The sequence below is a fragment of the Rhamphochromis longiceps genome, linkage group LG9 (assembly GCF_057381845.1).
Source record: "Rhamphochromis longiceps isolate RC_006_pf linkage group LG9, R_longiceps_female_GT1.1, whole genome shotgun sequence".
In the NCBI taxonomy this organism is placed as follows: domain Eukaryota; kingdom Metazoa; phylum Chordata; class Actinopteri; order Cichliformes; family Cichlidae; genus Rhamphochromis; species Rhamphochromis longiceps.
In genome coordinates, this window is record NC_140565.1 from 24,816,015 (window position 1) to 24,835,539 (window position 19,525).

General features: G+C 43.7%; 1 protein-coding gene across 14 annotated transcripts in view; it reads left to right on the plus strand.

The window, feature by feature from the left end:
* The window catches only part of scrib (scribble planar cell polarity protein), a 79,044-nt gene extending 60,512 nt beyond the window's left edge, over positions 1 to 18,532 (plus strand). For 5 of the 14 annotated variants that reach the window (XM_085419007.1, XM_085419009.1, XM_085419010.1 and 2 more), the window contains 14 exons: positions 3,052 to 3,123; positions 3,796 to 3,849; positions 4,333 to 4,455; positions 5,114 to 5,224; positions 6,498 to 6,548; positions 8,555 to 8,714; positions 8,805 to 9,000; positions 9,083 to 9,172; positions 9,358 to 9,540; positions 10,903 to 11,042; positions 11,148 to 11,188; positions 11,706 to 11,780; positions 13,776 to 13,833; positions 17,652 to 18,532. In XM_085419007.1, coding sequence (XP_085275133.1) covers positions 3,052 to 3,123; positions 3,796 to 3,849; positions 4,333 to 4,455; positions 5,114 to 5,224; positions 6,498 to 6,548; positions 8,555 to 8,714; positions 8,805 to 9,000; positions 9,083 to 9,172; positions 9,358 to 9,540; positions 10,903 to 11,042; positions 11,148 to 11,188; positions 11,706 to 11,780; positions 13,776 to 13,833; positions 17,652 to 17,779 — 1,482 coding nt within the window. In that variant the 3' untranslated portion in view covers positions 17,780 to 18,532. Of the gene's footprint in view, positions 1 to 2,191; positions 2,603 to 3,051; positions 3,124 to 3,795; positions 3,850 to 4,332; positions 4,456 to 5,113; positions 5,225 to 6,497; positions 6,549 to 6,768; positions 6,934 to 8,554; positions 8,715 to 8,804; positions 9,001 to 9,082; positions 9,173 to 9,357; positions 9,541 to 10,114; positions 10,268 to 10,902; positions 11,043 to 11,147; positions 11,189 to 11,705; positions 11,781 to 13,775; positions 13,834 to 15,561; positions 15,591 to 17,650 lie in introns of all 14 variants that reach the window. The other 9 variants (XM_085419021.1, XM_085419017.1, XM_085419008.1 and 6 more) reach the window with 9 other exon arrangements.
* Positions 18,533 to 19,525: the final 993 nt, after the last annotated feature.

Sequence of the window (19,525 nt, forward strand, 5' to 3'; positions counted from 1 at the left end):
TGTTGGTGTTTAAATCAACCTCTCTCTACTGTTCCTTCATAATAAAACCTTTCTAAAATAAAAATAAAAAGGGTGGTTTAACCAAATTCCTAGAATTTTCCAAGAAGTTCATCCCGATTTTTAACTCAGGTTTACAAAGGTTGAATTTTGACGTTTATATTTGACATCAATTTTTTGTGATGTTGCCTAACGTATCCTATTAACGGCCCTAACCGATCCAAATTTTTAGAGTAGGGAAAACTAGTAGTGTTGTACTCCAGAAATTCCTGACTAAAAATGTGTTAGACCCATTCAGATGTCATTTAAGATAATCTGATACTTTCTGTTAGTAAAACTTTTTATTGGTAAATATGTATTTGGTTTTTAAGGACATCCCAAATCCTGATTAATGGAGCTATCATTTAATTTTACACAGAAAACATTTTCCATAAATTTTGTTCTGGCACTTCAGACTCTGCTTTCTGTTACTGATTCATGGCATTCACTTAAAGCCGTGACTGAAGTGTTTAAACGCTTCAGTTCCCAGGTTGCTTTGGACTTCCCAGACAGCTCAGCGCGTTGGCATGCCGGCGAACGAGCAGCCTGACTTTGCTCTGTCACAGCCGGGCCCCAGCTGTCCCTCGCAGTCGGTGTCAGTGCCAAAAGGGCACTCGTTCACATTCCACCTCGCTGATCCTCATCGCAGCGCCGACTCTGACAGTACAGAGCTGCCTTGCTGCTTCACAATGCTCGCTGTATTCTTAGTGTGGCTATTTCGATTATCACCAGACATGTCAAGGCCATGTGGGATAAATTCCACTGCAGTTTGTCTGAACTGACCTGAAGATTTTTAACGATTTTAAGGTCTTAAGTATGTGAAACAGAACATGGCCGAGATTCAGTTTCAGAGTGAACGTTGGTTTAAAAGCTGCGTATTCTCTCAGCTGTGACACGAGCAGTAGTCGTCACTGTTAAGTACAGGAGGAGCTGAAGGTGTGCTGGAGCCCGAATGTCTCACTGGTCTGATAATGTTTATTTAAAGCACATGCTAGGAGTGTGGGCTGCGGCGAGTCTTGAATGATGGCCGCTGGGAAACGTATCTTAAAGGCTTCGGGAAAGATTTAGTGAGGCGAGGGACTCTTTTTTTAGCACCAAGACGCTTCTCTGTCGAGCTCATCTCACGTTTTAGAGAATGTATCAGATACTACATGAATGTATGTATTCAGTGTCCACATATTGTATTGATTGTACTTAATTAGTTTCAAGCTGACCCTAAAAAGCGAGTTTTAGTATCTTTATTAATTTTTTTTGTGGTCATAATGTTAAAATATTTTGATGACAAATGAGTCATTCATGCAACCTTCTATTTAAGCACAATGAATATAATATATATCTCATTACACAAGCAGAAAATTATGTGTTTCTTTGTGTTTTCATTCAGTTTAATCTTCTAACGACTGGCCCGTTGGGTCATTCACCATAAACAGCATCTTCATCCAGTTCTTTCTAACTAACAATGAGTTCAGGATCAAAAGCAGGGCTTAAATGACTAAGCCCTAATCCAAAGTCCTTTTAGGGTTTAATAGCAAATATTTAATAGAAAAATCTATTTGATTGGCGGCTTTAAGGGTTAGAATTGATCAATATAAGTGCATCTTATCCTGTAAGTTTAATCCTATCAAAAGTTACGCATTTAAAATTTAAAAAACTGGCATTTTTATTATTGTTTATAAACCAGTCATGACCCATCTGGTGTACCTGTAACTGGGAGATTGATTAATCTGTAATATTTTGAAAATAATAGTTGAAGTCCTACAAACAGGCCACTAATGTTTTTTATGGAGCTGTTAAGTTGGCACTTCTATTGGAGGGAAATTAAAGATGAAGAGAAGATCATTGCACTTCCAGTACCTGCAAAAACCAGTTAGCCTGGGGGGGGGGGGGGGGTGTTCAGTGAGTGTACCTGAGATCACATACAGTTAAAGTTTTAGAGTTACAAATTTAGTTTTCTGCTGTTGAAATTGGTGCCCCTTGGTCTCTGCAGTAACTTTAGTGAGAACAGCCAAACCTGTGAGGAGGGAATTGAGGTGGTAATCAACTTGTTTTGTCGTTTAATCTAACTGAGAGCAGCTTCCTTTCTTCTCTGTATTCTGGAGTTCCTGTCACTGGTTTACTGTCTGTCTGTCCCCCTCTTTCCTCTGCTGCTGTGCAGTTTTCTGTCACTCTGACTGATCCTATGGAGGCCCCCGTGCAGGCCCAGTACACAGCTCCTTTAAAGCCCCTAGGCTTTGGTTTAGATGAACCGTCTAAGTCCCTCAGCCACTTGGACCCTGAGTCCAGCTCCAGTCTGAACTCAGACCCCAGCTATCTTCAAGGATCCCATTTCTCCCCTGATGGGACCTCCACCCCCCAGAGTACTGGCTCCACGACACCTCTTAATTCATCCCTTGCACCTGAAGAAGAGGAGTGCCTGGTGGACTCTCAGTCGATTTGCTTCAGCGAGAACCCTTTCTTGGTGGCTAATCGCAGAGGAAAAGGTCTTCCTCCTGGAGAGCAGATCCTGTCGGGGCCTCCGGTGGGCTACGGCAGACAGGGGCAGCTGCAGCCCTGGCTGTTCAGCAAGGCAAGAGAGACGCCCGCCTGAGTGTGGTGTGGAGGCAGCATGGTGTGTTAACAGAAAGCTGCACTCTGAGATAAATACTCTCAGTTGGATGATTCATGTGAAAGAATTTTTTTTCTCTCTAGGACGCTCTTTGGCCAATTCATTCATATTAATCCTGTTTTAATAATAACCAGCTGAACAGTTGCATGTTTTTACTGTGAGCACAGAGCTTGTGGCACCTCGTGAGGTATTTGTGAGTCTGTGATGAGGATCGACTGGAATGTCTGAGCCGACAGCTGTGAGGAGGAGGAGGGTCACGAAGGAGCACGGCACAGAAAAGCGCATGTTTAGGGAGGCGTAAATTCACAGCTGGACTAAACAGTTTTTTGTTTTTGTTTTGTTTTCTGCTCTGTGTTTTCAGTGAAACTGAGCGGCTGTTAAATTTGTGTCCTTACTTTTTGTTTTTCCAGGCGCCTTCCTCTGATTTCACCAGGACGGAAAGCCCAATCAGGGAAGCCCCTTACTCTCCTACTATCCAACCGGTAAGCGGCTCTTAAACCCAGCTCTTCTATTATTTATCGCCTGCTCTCATACCAATTTTTTTTAATTTATTTATTTTTTTATCCCTTTTCCATGAGTCACTTGTAGCTCTTTAGAGGAGGTATTTGACACTTTGACCTCTCCTCCCACCCTTAGCCCAGCCACCACTCCTCCAACAGCTCCCTGTGTGCAGGCAGGGAGACCCGCTTCGTAAGTGGGGCATGCGGCCCTTTCAGCGCTGGCCTGGATTTCTTTTTTAGCTCACGCTGCTCTGAGCTCTCTGACAGTAAAACATAACTAGCTGAGTGGTCTGAAAAGCATGTGACTGCTTCTCCGCAGCCAGCTGATTACTCATGGTTTGCCTCATGCAGACTGGAGAAATAGATCTACTGACCAGCTATGGCTTAATATCTTCTCACTGGGTGATCGTTTTTGTTCCCCCCTTGAGCTTTATCAATCTGCGTTGCATATTACGACCGCTGTCCCACATTTGGTGATCATATTAGCTCAAGGTAAACTCTGGTAGCTTCGAGTTTTCTGAAGAGTGTCTTTATGTGGCCTGGCATCATCCTAAAAAAGCCCCTTAAGTTTACATTTAGTGATTTTATTCACTGTGCTGCTGATCCATGCATTTCTGTGTCATTGTCATGGCTTTGTTTTAATTTTCGTTGCAGGCAAATATTCATTACACCTCCACTCCCACTGTCAAGGACAACCCCTCATCATCAGTGAGTGTCTCCAGAGCTCAGAAATAGTGGTTTTAGGATGATGTATTTTGCAGTATAAGAGTAGAGTCCAGTTTGTGTCCGTTTAACCACATATATGAAGCTATTTATGGTCTTGTATTTGATAGCCTACTGGTTACTATACAGGTGGGTGCTAAAGTGATGGAATTATTTCCCAGGAACAGTTAAATAAAGTCTAAAATCTAAACATATATATTTCATACATACAGTCTAGCCAGTATAGTAATGCATGCTAAAGTGCTAAACAGACCCTTAAAGTCTCTTTAGGTGCTCAGAATTGCCATGCCTGAAGTAGCTCTGGAGGAGGCGGAGCTTGATGTTAATTATGTTCTATAAAATCTGCAGACATGCTCAGATGTATTTCACTCATCAACTCCACCCACTTTTCATTCATTCTAATTAAACTTCATCAACTCAAGCAACAGTTCACTTTTATTTTACTATCAATATTTGTTTTCCTTCCAGACGCGACCAGGTGCCATCCAGCCAGTGGGGCGTGTTCGGCCCAGCAACTCGCCCGCCACACCAGACGGCCACAGCCCCAACCCCTTTCAGCATGGCCCCTCCCCCTTCAACTCCCAGACCTCTGTAAGACCCCTCACCACCACGTAGGGCTGTTCTCTCTCTCTCTGCTGTTGGCGTCCGTGCCACATGCTGTGACTACACAGCCTAAAAAATAATGATAGTAATAATACTAAAAAAGTGCAGCAGTTACAGGTAATTATGGCACACAAATGAGGTTCCAAAGAAGTTAAAACCAAATCTGAAGTGTTTGAGTGCACAGGGGGGCTGAGTGTGTTCAGCCTCGGGCACATCTTGAGGTTGTAATTATTTGAGCTCTACCTGAAGACTCGACCCAGGATAACTCCTAAAAGTTAACCGCCTCGCTCATTTCATTCTATCGGCAAGTAGCTCAAGTGGATCAGAAAATACTGATGAACCTATGATTTCATCTCACGTCTTCCTGATTGTTTTATAAAGTTGCTCATTGACGGGAGAAATCTTCCATTGCTTTGAACTCTCCAAGCCCTACTGTCTGTCTTTTTTGGCATACTCCCTCCTCTCTCACATGAAACCAGCTGCCATGCTCTTCACCTGTTCTCCTCCACAGTCTTCTTCAACGTTGCTGGTTTTTTTCATAGTCTGTCCTCTCCTCCATGTCTCCGTCTGTCTGTCCTCCCCCCCGCCTCCTTTACCATATCGACCTCTCCCACCCTCCCTCCGTGACCCCCTCCCCACGCTGCAGCCTCGCGCCCCCTCCCCCTCCTCGCCCGACGAGTTTCCCATGAATGTCAAGCAGGCATACAAGGCGTTTGCCGCCGTGCCTCGCTCACTGGCAGTGCTGGAGCCGCCGCAGGTAGGCCGTGCTGTCCGGACTCAACCGGGTCACTACAACAACACAAGCATGCTGTGCTGCCTGGTTGGTCTCGTGCCGCATCCTCCTGACTGGAGCAGGCTGCGCTAAGTGAAGCCTGCGCCTTGTTGGGGGGGGCCTGTGACGTGCTGTGACGTGTGGAATGCCTTCGTTGCCATCATCTGTCATATTGGTGTTGACTCTCGATCCATCCATCCGTTCATGTGTGGCTCGTGTACCAATATTCAGTCACATTTATTTAAAAATATATTACACCCCTGTGCAATATCGCTTAAATGTCAAATGATTAAAAAGTGCATTGTCTCTGTCCTTTAGCAAAGTAGTTTTTCATCCCTGACTGATTGCCTCCCTGAGCCTGGTTGTGCTGGAAATTTCTCCGCTTGCTCATAGGTGGTCTATCAGCGCCTTATAGGTCATATGATTGTTGGGGTTTTGTCTGTTTTCTTTGTATTATTGGAGGGTCTTTAACACCTTGAGGCAACTATTGTTGTGATGTGATGCTATATAAATTAAATTGAAATTAACTGAATAGTTTTTGCCAGTTGTGGTTTGCAAACTAAATTAATATAAATATATATTGTAACATTAGTGATGAATTGTACATAGAGATGGTTTATTACCCAGCAGGGTGCTTCATAAAGTGCCTCATGGGATGAAGGTCACCCAAACTTGGTCTTCTTGAAACTATGTAGCATAATTAACCTAACATGCAAACACTAAATGTCAACAAAAGAGCACACATTGAACGCAGTTATAAGGCTGCTGTTCAGTACTCAGTTGAACTGTTAAATGTACAAATGTACACGATTGTGGGATTTTTATAAAACATTTTCTGTAGTTTCTGTCTGTATTTAGAAATCGGCTGACAGTTATTTGCAAACCTTCACCAGACTTTGTGACTATAGCAATTGTTCTGGAGACAAGTTGCCTCCCACCAGGGCCTAGTGGGAGGCAACCTGTGGCATCACCTTGTGATCAAAGTGGACAACAAGGTTTTCACTTCCTTAAAAATCCCAGGTGTGCTGAGTTCTGTCTCAGCGATCACACTCTACTGTGTTTGTTTTTCATTGTTCATCTTATTAGCAATGTAGTTACACTTTTCAATCATTTGACGTGATATTGCAGGGGGGTGTGCTGACTCCTGTACGTCCTGTGTATCTGTTAATCGGTCTGCCTGTCCTCTGTAGTCATTTAAGTCCTGAGTCATTTTTGTGTCCTTCATGTTGCTAACACTCATTTCTTGCACTACCAACAGGACCTTTATGGCACAAGGAACAACTTCCAACCAAAGCAACCTTCTCCAGAGGTGAGTAAACATATCACAGGTGTCTGCTGTACCACGTTGACCAGAAAATAAAGACAGCAGTTGTTTCTAGACATTTAGTTTCTAAAAGTCCCCCTCTACAGTTTCATTATATTTGGGTCAATATGGTGTTTAAGATGTGAGTATTGAAGCTGTAGCTTTGCACATCTGCTCAAAGCGTGCTGCACTGATCATCTGGTGATGACCTGTGTGGCCTTTTCAGCCTGATTTGAACAACGAGGTGTTTGATGACACCGATGGTCGGGAGGGAGCTGGCGAGGGTCTGACCGGCAAGGTCTCCCCTCGGCAACCCCTCTTATCAGACCGTCGTGAGTATATGAGCTTTGCAGCAGTGCCGCGCCGCTCCACGCCTTCCATGGACCTGCAGGTACCCACCGCCTCCAACACAGCTAGAGCATCCCTGTGCTCATGTGCTTGGCTTGACCGGTGGTGGGGTCTGTGCTCCTACAGGTTGGAGACAACTATGCTACTTCTGTCAGGAATTGGGAGCGTCAGTTATTTGATGTGATGCAGCTTAATGGTGCTGGGTAATATTTTATGGCTGTTCTTTTTTCGTCCTCCTTGGTCTGAGATGCTTTTCTTGCATCTTTAACGACATCTTTTGACCTTCTTGCGAATGTCTCTGCAGCTTTAATTAGTCGGAATTAGTGCTGCGAGGACTTTCTATGTGTAGATGATCCTGCATTTAACATCTTCCCAGACACCAGAGTTTTTTTTTTTTGTTTGTTTTGTTTTCCTTGTGCTTTTGCGTTATCACAGAAAACGAACTCTAACATTTGTTCTGTTCAGCAGTAGGGCTGTGCGATATGACCAAAATCTCATATCCCGATATAAGAATTCTGTCGTCTGATAACGATATAAATCACAAAAATTTAACATTTTCTGTAAATTCTGTGAATCTTGGGCAGCTCGACTTGCGGGAAGTGTTTCCAGCTGCGCGTCATGTAGCTGGAGTCGAGTGTTTTAACCGATGCATGAAACTATACATTTTTTGACATAAGTTGTAACGGCCGCCGTTTTCTTTGTGAGTATTTATTACACGGCGTGCTGCGGGGAAAAGCCTGTTCTAACATTTGAGTCTAAGGTTTATTTTTTAGCACCTGGCGGCTCTTTTTTACTTCTCATCCGTAAATAATCTGCTCTTTCACGTGATTTAGTTTATTTTGAAAAGCCTCAACGGGATCTTGAGCTTTATTGTGAAAGGTTTATGTGGAACATAAACAAGCGGACACGCGATGCTGTTACCGTCGTTGTTGCTAACGACAACGCATAAAAACAGGCGCTTGTCTGTCCGTAGTGTGGTTATATTAAATATAAGAGAAAGAGAGAACTTTACGAAATTAATATAGCCACTACAGTGACCATCAAAACGATGAAAAAATATTGCCGTAAAAAGTTTATTTTGCGACACCACCAAACAAACGATAGCGTAAAATGAAACGATAGACGTTTTTATATCGTCATCCGATATATATCGTTATATCGAACAGCCCTATTCAGCGGGATAATTTTCCACAAGTTGACACCACTGTTATGATTTTGAAGCATAAATGCAATTGCAACAACTTAAAGTGCCAACACGGGGTGGAAGAGAACTAAACCACAGCTGCATGACCTGAATTTCACCACAATCACTAACCTCCTGTGTTCATTGTAATAACTTTAAAAGTTCTTGTCGTCTCATTTAGCCACTTCTCTGTGGGATATTTACTGGGGTGTTGTATATTTTAGAATAAAATCTGTGGAACTGTGACGTTAACCAGACATCTTATTTCAAGCATCTAACCAAAAACCTTTATAGATTTAGAGACGAAGGAACCTGATGTGCAACAATGCTGACTCGTGCAGACTTCAGCATTCAATCTGCAGCACTATACGAATGTTATTATAATATAATTGCTTTTTCAGTAGGGAAAAATGCAAGCGCTCTAATTTCAGCATTTATCGCTTCTAATTTTGTTCATTTTGTCCTGATTTTGATGCCACAGAGCCCAGTATTTGGTGGTAAGCACAGCCCAGAGCAGCGCTCTTTCAGGGATAGACAGAAGTACTTTGAGATCGACGTGAAGCAACAGACGCCAGAAAAACCCAAGCCTCGAGTCTCCCTCGTCGGGGAGGATGACCTCAAGAAGATGAGGGAGGAAGAAGGTTTGTTTCCTGAGTGTCCTTCTTAGCCACATGCAGCTAAGGAATGTGTTCAAATCAGTGGAGTGTGTTTACATGATAATCTGTTACCAGAGAGGAAGTTTGAGCAGCGAGCGCGGGAGTACTTACTGGATGATGACGACGAGGATGAGGATGAGGAGGACCTGGCCAAGCAGGTGGCACAGATGAAGGCCACCGGAAAGGTGTTGCTGGATGGAGTGGAGTACAAAGTGGAGCCGGTGTCCACCCCATCGCAGCACTGCTCCACACCGCCAAACTACAGCTCAGGGTGAGAAGCTGTGTTAGACGAATCTATTTTTCTTTACACTTTCTTCCGCACACTGAAGACTAATTGTTCGTTTTGCATGAAGGCCTTCTTCAGTAGATGGCAAGGGAGACTCTCAGAGGAATTCATTGGAGGACAGCTTCAGGCTGGAGCAGAGGCCCAACTCAATGACTGGGTAATTACAACACACAGGACAACATGTTTACCTGCTGTTAGCCACTGATCACACTCCTCGCATCATCCTCCCAGTGCGGTGGTCAGTTTAAGCTGCAGAATTTTCAATTTCTCCCTCTGATGACTGAGTGGGTTCAGAGTTCAAAGCCTAGAAACCAAACTAACTGCACCCATCTATCCCATCAGTCTCGTCCCAGCCTACCCCGGGGAGTCAGCAGCTCCCATCCGAACAGCCAAAGCAGAGCGCAGACACCAAGAGAGACTTCGTATGCAGAGCCCCGAGCTGGCCGTGGCACCTGACAAGGACCTGTCCCCTGCAGAGAAACGAGCCCTGGAAGCCGAGAAGAGAGCAATGTGGAGGGCAGCACGGTAATACAACCATGCCACACGTTAAGCAAGGATAATAAAATAAGTAGAATGTAATGCTTTCAGGGCTAAACCTCGATTTGTGGATTTATTTCAGCAGTTTTTGAGTAACAGGAGACTTAACTTGGATGGTAACTTTGGAAGACGGCAGCATCCACACGCAAAGAAAAATGCGTACCGAAGGAAACCAAGGATCAGACCAAACTTTTATAGTTGCAAATTCTTTAGGGTTAGAGACACTTCTGTCCCACGTTTCCTGTTACAGTTTGTCAAGCTAGTAAATAAAAGGCTTCAAGAAGTTACTTTATGTCAAAGCAAACGTAAATTCTCGGTAGATTTAGTTTAGTGACTATCCTGCGTGTGTGGTCTGTCTCTGTCTCACTGTTACTGTGTCTAAAAATTGTCTTATTTATCATTTCTGGCTCTCCTACTTATATTGGTGTTTTACCTTCCATTCTTTGGTTTTCTTCTCTTTGTCTGTGTGCCTTTCTTCCTGTCCTCCACATTCCTCCGTCATCCTGGCGTACACTTTTTTTATTCCACTCCCTCCCTCTCTCTGTGACCTTGTGGGGCACAGGCCCTATGGCCTAGAGGAGGATGTTAGGCAGTATGAGCAGGACCTGGCTAAGAGGCTCTACCAGGCCCGAGTGAGGGCATCTCAGGGCACGGCCGCGGCACCCCAGCCCCCCACTTCCTCCTGTACCTCCTCCTCTGCAGCCTCCCAGCTCAGGTCTGCTCCTCGGCCCCGGCCGCCAGGGCCAGATGCACGGCATCGTGGGGTTGTGCTGGGGTGCTTTGATATTTGGGGTACTTTGCTAGAGGCCGAGTTCGGAAAGGTCCAAGCAAGCACTCGCAGCAACACTGACAGTGCTTCCGCTGCCTTTCCAGTGCCGTACTGCTTCTGCACGTCTCTGCTGTTTCCCATCTCCAGCTCCTTTTGGTTCCCGCCTCTCTTTTCTTTTCTCTGTCTTGTCTTCCACCCTCGTTCTGCAGAACTCTTCGTTTTCATTTGTGCCTTGCTGTTCTTTTTGTACTGTTACTAACACGCGATCCGCAGTAAGTACGCAAGCTTTCTGTGAGCTGAGGGTACGCCTACTAGCAGTAGGTGGTCCCTTTTCCTGGAGTGCATCCTTAATTTTTGCTTTGAAATTACATTTATTTTATTTTATTTTTTTTAATCCCAGCAAACCAGGACAAGGAACACCCCAAAAATAGCAGTGATTGGCCTGCACCCACCCGTAGTGGTGTGCATATATGTGTGTGAGAGAGAGACGGTGTCAGTTTTTTGTCTCCCTATTTCTGTAAAAGTTGGACTTTATTAAATGCCTTTGAATATTTTTTTGATTGCGGTCGTTCCTCCTGCAGAATGAAGTCTCTGGAGCAGGATGCACTGAAGGCTCAGATGGTCATCGCCAAGTCTCGGGACGGGAAGAAACGTGGGACACTAGATCAACTGACAGAGTCACCCTCGCCTGCACCAACACCCTCTCCCACTCCTATGGAGGGTAAGAAGCTGCTGCTAAAGGAAACTGTGTTTGTCTTTTCACCTAAAAAGCTCATTTTCCACCCTTTTTTTCTACCTGCTCAAGTACATTTCTTTGTCTGTTTAGCAGAGCTCAGTCCTCGAGGATTAACCTCGCCCGGCAGGCTGGTAAGATTTAATCCTGAATTTCAGTTTCTTATTGACTGATTTAATTGTTGTTTTTTCCCCCACTTGCTAGTTTGTACTGACTTGGAGAGCTTGAGTCATCATAATATTTAAAAAAAAAAAAGCTGTAACACTTACTTTACAGTGTGATTTAATTGAATAAAGGAAACCGTCAGGCTCGTTTGTTCACAAGCTGGAAGAGGTACATTTGCATCAAAATACATTGACATGAATCCACCATCTTGCTCATTGCCACTCTATCCAATCAGAGCTGAAAACACACACACTGCTCTCCCATCAATGCCACAGCTGGCTGTTTAAATCACCCATTTGCCTCTCTGCCCTCCACTCTCCCTCTTCCATTTTATTCTGTCTTTTCCTCTTATTCCCTGACTTTTTCCCCTCTTCCGCTGTGTTTTCTCCTTTCTATACTTTGTCCCACTTCCTCCATTTTCCTCTCTTTTGTTTCCCTTATTTCCCCTCTTCTCCCTCTGCTCATTCCTGTTTGCTATCCTTCTAGTCCGTGTCAACAAAGAAGTTTGACTACCGACAGTTTGCTGCCATTCCTTCTTCCAAACCCGTATACGACATCCAGGTATTGGCTGCATGCCGATCTCCGGAGGCATCAAGCCTCCTCCTCCTCCCTCCCTCCCTTCCCTGGCTTTCCCGTGCTGCCTCTTCCGTCTAGTTTCTGTTAATCCGGAGGCCTCCCTGTGACTACAGTCTAGGTTGTCGCTCAGTCATCGATCCGTGCTCTCTCTCCTATTCGTGGTGTGGCTCACTAACTCTCACCTGCACAATGAAGGCGGACTTTTAATCTAAATAACAGCACACCACATCAGCCTCCCTCCCTCCCTTCCTGCCTCACACCTGTGACTCACAAATGTAACAGCATCTTTAGCTGTATCCATTCACATCTATCTATCTCGCAGCCAACTAATCGGTCGCAAACATTAACGCTCAGCAGCTGCTGGGATGCAGAGAGGTCTTTGATCCCACTAACCTGGGTGGAAAACTCTGTATCTTATTCACTCTCACACTCACTGCCATCAGTTGTCTTGTTCCACGCATGGGTTGAACATCATGCAGAAGAATGACATGTCCTTCTTGACATTTCCTCTCATCTGCGCTCATCTCATCTCATCCGCTGATCTTCTGTGCTCTCAAGAGGATAACGGTTCCGTTTGTATCCATCTGTTTGGGGAAGAGTTAATTTCCTCCCATGTGGAGGAAGAGAGGGGAGAAGCAGGGGAATCTTGGTGTAGAGGTGGAGCAGCAGCGCTTGTTTGCAAGTGGTCGTTTATTTCTGAGTCGAATATCCGTCGTCTGTGACACCGCTGTCTGGGATTCTGGGATATTTATGGATATTACAAAAATTTTCAGTTTGTTTGTTTCCTGCACGGTCGTTTAAGCCTTCGGGGGTTTCCAAACCTATCTTTAATCTTCACAGAGAACAAATTATTCGCAGTTGTAGTTATTCCTTGACTTTATAGTGGCTGTGAACTGAACCCTCCACTGCAGTATATAATATATATATACTTAATATAAAGCAAATTCCAATTTTGAAGTGTCAGGCAATGATTTTTACCTTTTTTGAAACAAGATGTCACAGATGAGGGTTGGATCTGACAGGCCTATGCTCCCCACGTGCTCAGTGAGACTTTGCTGCCCACGACCTTGCAGACTGGGAACACCCGACAATAGCTGCAGTTTTAGAGATCCTCTGACCCAGTCGGTTAGCCAGCAAAATTTTGTCCTTTCAAACTCAAATCCTTACATTTGCCCATCTTTCCTGCTTCTATATCATAATGTTATCTCTGATCAGTGTATACTGTCTTCGATCCCTGCAGACAAATTCAGTAGCTTTTAAAATGAAATTTACATGATGTCTACGTCGCAGCTGTATTTAAGTCAAGCGTATTATCCGGCCGAACAGAAGAATGCGTTGTACACTGATTGGTTGAGTCCCCCGCCTCCTAAAGTGGAGTGGAGATATAAAGGGAAGCCTTCACAGCTCGTATCATGGAATAACTCCAACCACAGCTAAGTCTGTGTTTGTGCATCATCTGAAAAACGTCTGAGCCTGTCATGTGTGTCGGCTTCAGTTGAGTGACACATTAAATTCTTTGTGTAGAGTGAATAAATAGATAATTCACTTCCAAGCATGATCAATTTAATTCAAATTAAGCAACAGATGACTCCTTACAGTTCTGCTTGTTTTTTTTCTTTGTTATTTCCCCGTTGTGCATCGATGCATTAGTGCTGTTTCTCTGTTTGTCCTCTCTTTTGTGGGTGTGTCCACCTGACACAAGAAACCTCGACGCCAATGACTTAATCGGCGCCCTCTTCTTTAACACGCCCGTTTCTCCTGGGGGGAGTAGTTGAGTAGATGTACTCTGGCTTTGTGGCTCTGACAGATTAGGAGCTTCAGTGCTGCCTGCTAAACTGCAGAGAGCAGCTGACATGTTTCCTGACAGTCTCCTACCTTGCCAGCCCCACTACTCACCTGGTGAAGGCTTCCCCTGGGCTACACGCTATTAAACCCCAGAGTCAGTCCCTGTTAATAAGAGTCTCTTTTTATTTCTTTCAGTCCCCAGACACAACTGACACAGACTTAAAGTTCATCGATGACGGCTCCAGTAACCCAGGTACGTGGTGCTGATTGTTATGCCCTGAACTGTACCAGAAACCTCATTTATTTGTATGCATGGGCTTCTTCCTGTTTCTGACTTTCAAAATAAAAGTCTTTGACACAGAGTGCAACTACTGTAGTAGCGGGAATTCTTGCTGATAAACAATGAAAAAAAGAGCTTATGTCAAAAAAATTTGGCAGATAACAAGATTTTAAAAAGTCTCGTCTTTGGATTTACTTCTAAGAAGAAAACTAAAATTTTAGAAAATAACTTCAAATAAGTAAAAATATTGAAACAATAACTCCAAACTTTTACTTATGAAACACAAAATGATTGTTTTCAGTGTCAGAAACAAGCTGCCTAACCAGTGTATTGAGCCACAGTAAGAAATCAGCTGTAAGATAAAAGCAGACTTCTTTGAGGTATCAAGCAAAATATATAGTTTTTATTTCTGTATAACAAAGATATTGATGTGACTAGGGATGGGTACCGGTGTTCTGACATAAACGGTAGTAACCAGACCGAAAAGCAGCGCACATTTCGGTGCTTTTTTTTCCTGAGCTGTGATACACTTTAGATTCTAGCCAATCATTTTACGTTTCCGAGGATAGTGGGCGGGGCCAGGTACGTACGTTCTTTTAGAGCAGAGCTACAGATTAAAAATGTCCAAGGCGAAGCGGTCAAAAGTCTGGCTGTACTTCACAGCAAAATATGCAAACTCAGCAGCCTGCAACAAGTGCTTTAAGCTGATACTGTGATACTGTGCAAAGGAGGTAACACCTCACATCTGATGAAACACCTGGCGACGCATAGCGTTTTTTTTTTTTTTTTTAAAGCCGAGAAATGCGCTGTATTTGATAGCTTGCAGCGAGACCTCACACCGAGCACATCTACTGTGCGTGGGTTGCCTGTTATCGGACCCGGAGTTAGCAACATCCCCCAAAAACCCGAAGAGGAGAGTCCTGGCCCGTAGCCTGCCAGTGTAGCAGAAATGATGACGGATGATGATGCAGCAGCAGCCGTTCTTCTCTGCGTGAGTAGCTTAATGTTGTTCGTGTGTAATTTACGTTGAGTAGGCTAACCACGTTATTACATTAATGCATGTAAGGTGAACTAGCAAACATCATCATAGCTACATGCGGCTGTCTTCTTGTTTGATGGCAGATACTCCCTTCACCCTGGCCTAAAAGGCTAAAATGACCAAAGAAAAAGTGGAAAACAGTTAAACATGAGAGGTTTTTGGACAAAGTTTGTGTTTTTTCCATTGTTTAAGCACTGCTTCCAGCCAAGAGTGATACCATATATGCCCCATAGCTGCAGAAAAGGCTAGCATTGTTATCTTTTTACAAAAAAACAGCTGAACATGAGAGGTTTTTGGACCAATTTTGTGTTCTCCATTCTTTAAGCACCGGCACCGTTTCAAAAGTACCGGTTTGGCACCGGTATCGGATAAAACCTAAACTATACCCATCCCTAGATGTGACCGTAATATTCTGATGTCACATAATGATAGTACAGTCATTTTAATCCAACACCGCCAAGAAAACGTGGCAGGAAACTTCTCACATGTGTAGAACAAATAATGGTTTCTGGTACAGATGGAGTATACACTCCTGCTTTTATTTTATTTTATTTTATTTTTTGGTTTCACTTAAAAATCAAAATTAAAAAAAGCTTCACAAACAGGTGAAGTGATAGGAAAAGGAAGTTGTACCTCAACCTCTTCTATCCCCTTTGATTCAGGTGCCTACCTGGGATAAGCGGCTCCTATTGTGTGTGTGTGTGTGTGTGTGTGTGTGTGTGTGTGTATGCGAGGAGCGTTTGTCGGGGTGTGTGTCGGGTTGTACATTTACACTCTAACCTGCTGTTTGTGTGGCACAGTTGGGGGTTTGGGTATAAGATGGGTGTGTCCACCTGGGTTTGCTTTGCCATCTGCTCCCCACCAGACAGGAAGCAGCTACTGATTCAAAGGGACGTTTTATGTGTAAAGGATCAGTTTAACCACAGTCCTTTGATTTGTGCATGGATTTGTTTTAAATATAAAGACGTGCACCAGAGAAACCACATGTGTGCGCTAAAATCTAATCAGAAACTTATTCGCTTTATTTTGAAAGCATGATTTGCTTATTAAAACTGAGTAAGTACAGTTGTGGTCAGAAGTTTACGGTCATCATGGCCATGAGTGTCTTGGTAATTTAGGTTTATAATTATTTCTTTGAACTGTTTTTTTTTTTTCTGGGGTGGAATGATCGCATCTATCTTTAATTACTTTAAAAAACAAGAACCGGGTGCATAAGTTTGAATTTATTTAGCCTTTTTTCTAGTCCACACAGGGTGAAATGTATACATAGATATAATATAACCACTAATATTTGGTTAAATGTCCCTTATTTGACCACTCTTTGAATTGTTTGGTAAATTGGTTTGTTTCTGGCTTTAACCTGGCTTTAAAAGCAGGATTGCGGTCAGGTCTTTGGGTAGACCAGTGGTGTCCAAACCCAGGCCTCGGGGGCCGGTGTCCTGCAGGTTTTAGATGTGTCCTTAATTCATCACAGCTGATTTAAATGGCTAAATTACCTCCTCAACATGTCTTAAAGTTCTCCAGAGGCCTGGTAATGAAATACTCATTTGATTCAGGTGTGTAGACCCAGGGTGAGATCTAAAACCTGCAGGACACCGTCCCTCGAGGCCTGGCGTTGGCCGAGCCTGGGTTAGGCCGTTTCGAGAAATTTAATGTTAGCTGCCTTTATCCACTCCTAAATCAGTTGTGGATCGGGATCATTGTCCTGCTGGAACATCCAAGTTTTATCCTATTCCATCCACTTTGTGCAATGTACCAGTACCACCAGTAGCAAAACAGCCCCAGAGCATAATGCTACCACCACCATACTCGACGGCTGAAAGCTGCACATTTACTCCTCTTATTATTGTGGACAAATAGCTCAGTCTTTGTCTCGACTGGCCATCAAACTTTTCTCCAGAAGGCATTTGGTTTGTCCAAGAGGGCAACTCCAAATTTGAGTCGAGTTTGAAGGTGTCAGTTTTGGAGCAGGGGCTTCTTTCGCGGTCGGCACCCACTCGGTCCATGGCGATTTAAAACCGGCTTCACTGTGGACACTGGTGCTGGTTTGGGTCTCCAGTGTTAGTATGTGTCAATCCAATGAGTGCTGTCAAACAAGCTTTTTATTCTGCAAAGAGAAACTACCAGCAGCACTTAGTCATGATGACTAACTAGAAGTGACCCTGCCTTGTCAATTTAAAAGACTAATTGTTGGACCTATACGATCATTCCACCTTGCAAAAAAAGAAGTTCAAAGAAACCACCTGAAACTACTACGACATTTACGCCCACGACGAGTGTACGTAAACATCTCACCACAACTGTGTTCATTGCTTTTATTCTCCTGCTCAGCTGGCTCAGCAAAGCTTTGGCCTACCTCTTTGCCCTGCAGATGCACACATGTAAAAACTCAGCTACATGATGGTTATGTGCTTCCTTTGTTTGTTTGTTTTTAATTTACATGATCAGCAGGACCAGTCACTATAGTAGAGAAGTGAAGGGATGTTTAAAACAAGGACTTGGCAGTGAAAACACTTAAGAAATACTGAAGTCATTGGTTTGAGTTTAGCACAGAAACTGGACGCATCTGTTTCCTGCTCGTTTCCAGCTGCTGCTCTAAATGTGGGGTGTCTCTCGCAGGGTCACGGGATTCACAGGGATCTTCTGTCCTGTCGCTCTGATCTTTTCTGCAGCAGATACTGTCACAAGAAAAGATGAGAAATTGCAGCAGCTCAAATGCATTTTCTCTCTCTTTTCTTTTTTCCCCTCCCAGGAACCGCCGCGAGCCCCGACGTCACCCCGCTGCCTGCCACCTCCGCCCTGGAGGAGATGGCTCTGTACAGCAACAAGCGCAAACTGAGGCAGGGCCGCCGCAGCCTGGAAACTGCTGTGCCCACATAACACCTCACCCACTGAAGAAAAACCCTGCAGACGTCACGCAAACATACACAACTTCACAAACACTGTGGAGCACTGGCCTCAGAGGGGCGTGCGTCCACAGGAGGTGCAGATTCACCAAACACTACACATGCTGTCAGTAGAGCGAGATTTACTCTGCCGTATGTAACCACTGTAAAGTCTGCGACGCTGATAGTTGCCACACAGACACTTAGAGCCCGCGTGCCAGTCTTGCCTTTCCAGTCTGAGGGCCAGTTGCTCGACGGCCCCTCAGCGGCAAGAAAGCGCTAGCGTTGTTAGCTAGGGTTGCTACTTATTTTTTTTATTTCTTTCCATTTAGCATTCAGTTTGCCTCGTAGAATCAGATCTATTTTAACTAGAGATCAAAGCTTTTAGGGGTTTTTTAAATTTTAATTTCTAAGCCTTCAGTGATTTTTGATGCTTTTAAACAAAACATACTGGAAGACAAACGCAGAAAAGAAATGGGTCATAGCTATACTAACTTCTTGAGAGACATTCATAGGCTTTCAGTGTTTTTTTCGGCCGACAGGAGTGTGTATGTGTATATATATACATACACACATATATGTATATTAAACGAGTAGGGAACATCCTGCTACCTTCACTGTCACAAAATGTGGTGAGCTTTTTTTTTTTTTTTTTTTTTTTTTTTAAAGAGTACATATCATTTTTGCACTGCCACTGGTCCGCCTTTTAAAGAACTTATTCCTTCACCCTATCCCGGCCTGGAGGCCAGCTGATAATGCGACTCGCCATCTGTTAATGAGTCACAAAATCACAGCTTTCAGCCCATTATTTGCATATCACTTCATTTTATGTTCGCTTTTAACTCATCAGTTTTGTTCGCGACAGCCATATTTACAAATTCAATTGCCTAAGTTGTTTCAAATCCACTTCACAGGGCCTTTAGCAATGTCACATTCCTCTGTAGAGAGTATGACTGACTACAATGGAGGAAGCAGCATGGAGCAGGCAGTTTGGGAGCATGCATTTTGGCATCATTTTAATATTAATGGTACTTATCCTGCCCTGTTAAGGGTAATAGTTGTTTGTTTTTTTAAATCAATGTGAATCACCACTTTCCTTGCGTTATGAGGTTTGCCACAGTGATGTGAAGGTAGCAGGTGTGTGTTTTTGTTGTTTTTATTTTTTTGTTGTTTGTTTTTTTTCTGTCTATGGTTAATTTAAATCTGACGCCACTGAAAATCATTTATCGTGTGAATAATGTACAAATACTGAGAGGAAAAGCAAAATTTGGGGTGTGAAACTGAGCCAGTCTTGGACCTACACTAAACACGTGGACTGCTGATGCATCTGGGTTCAGGCAGGCTTGGCGCTGGGATGCTCTCTGCATGTATATTGGTTTGCTAATGGGAGAGGCCTGAGAGGCAGAACCGGTTAGTCCCTCTCAAGACATGGATCTCACTCAGACTCTTCAGCTTACAGCTCGACACAGTGTCAGTGACGGGTATTTCTGCAGAATCACAGCATCGTAGCATTTTGTGTTAATTTAATGTAGTGTCTTCTAATTAAAGCTTTCCGTGTTGCTCTCACTGACTGAAATTCAGTTTGATAACATTCGCAACAGCTAATATCTTTAAAAAAAATCTTTTAGTAGATAAAACTTTTTTTCCAGATGGGGTTCACTACATTTTTGATGCAGTGTTTCGAGTTTCTGTGTTTAATTCTTTTCGTCTTGAGTTCTCTTCGGGGGCTTTTACTTGCCAA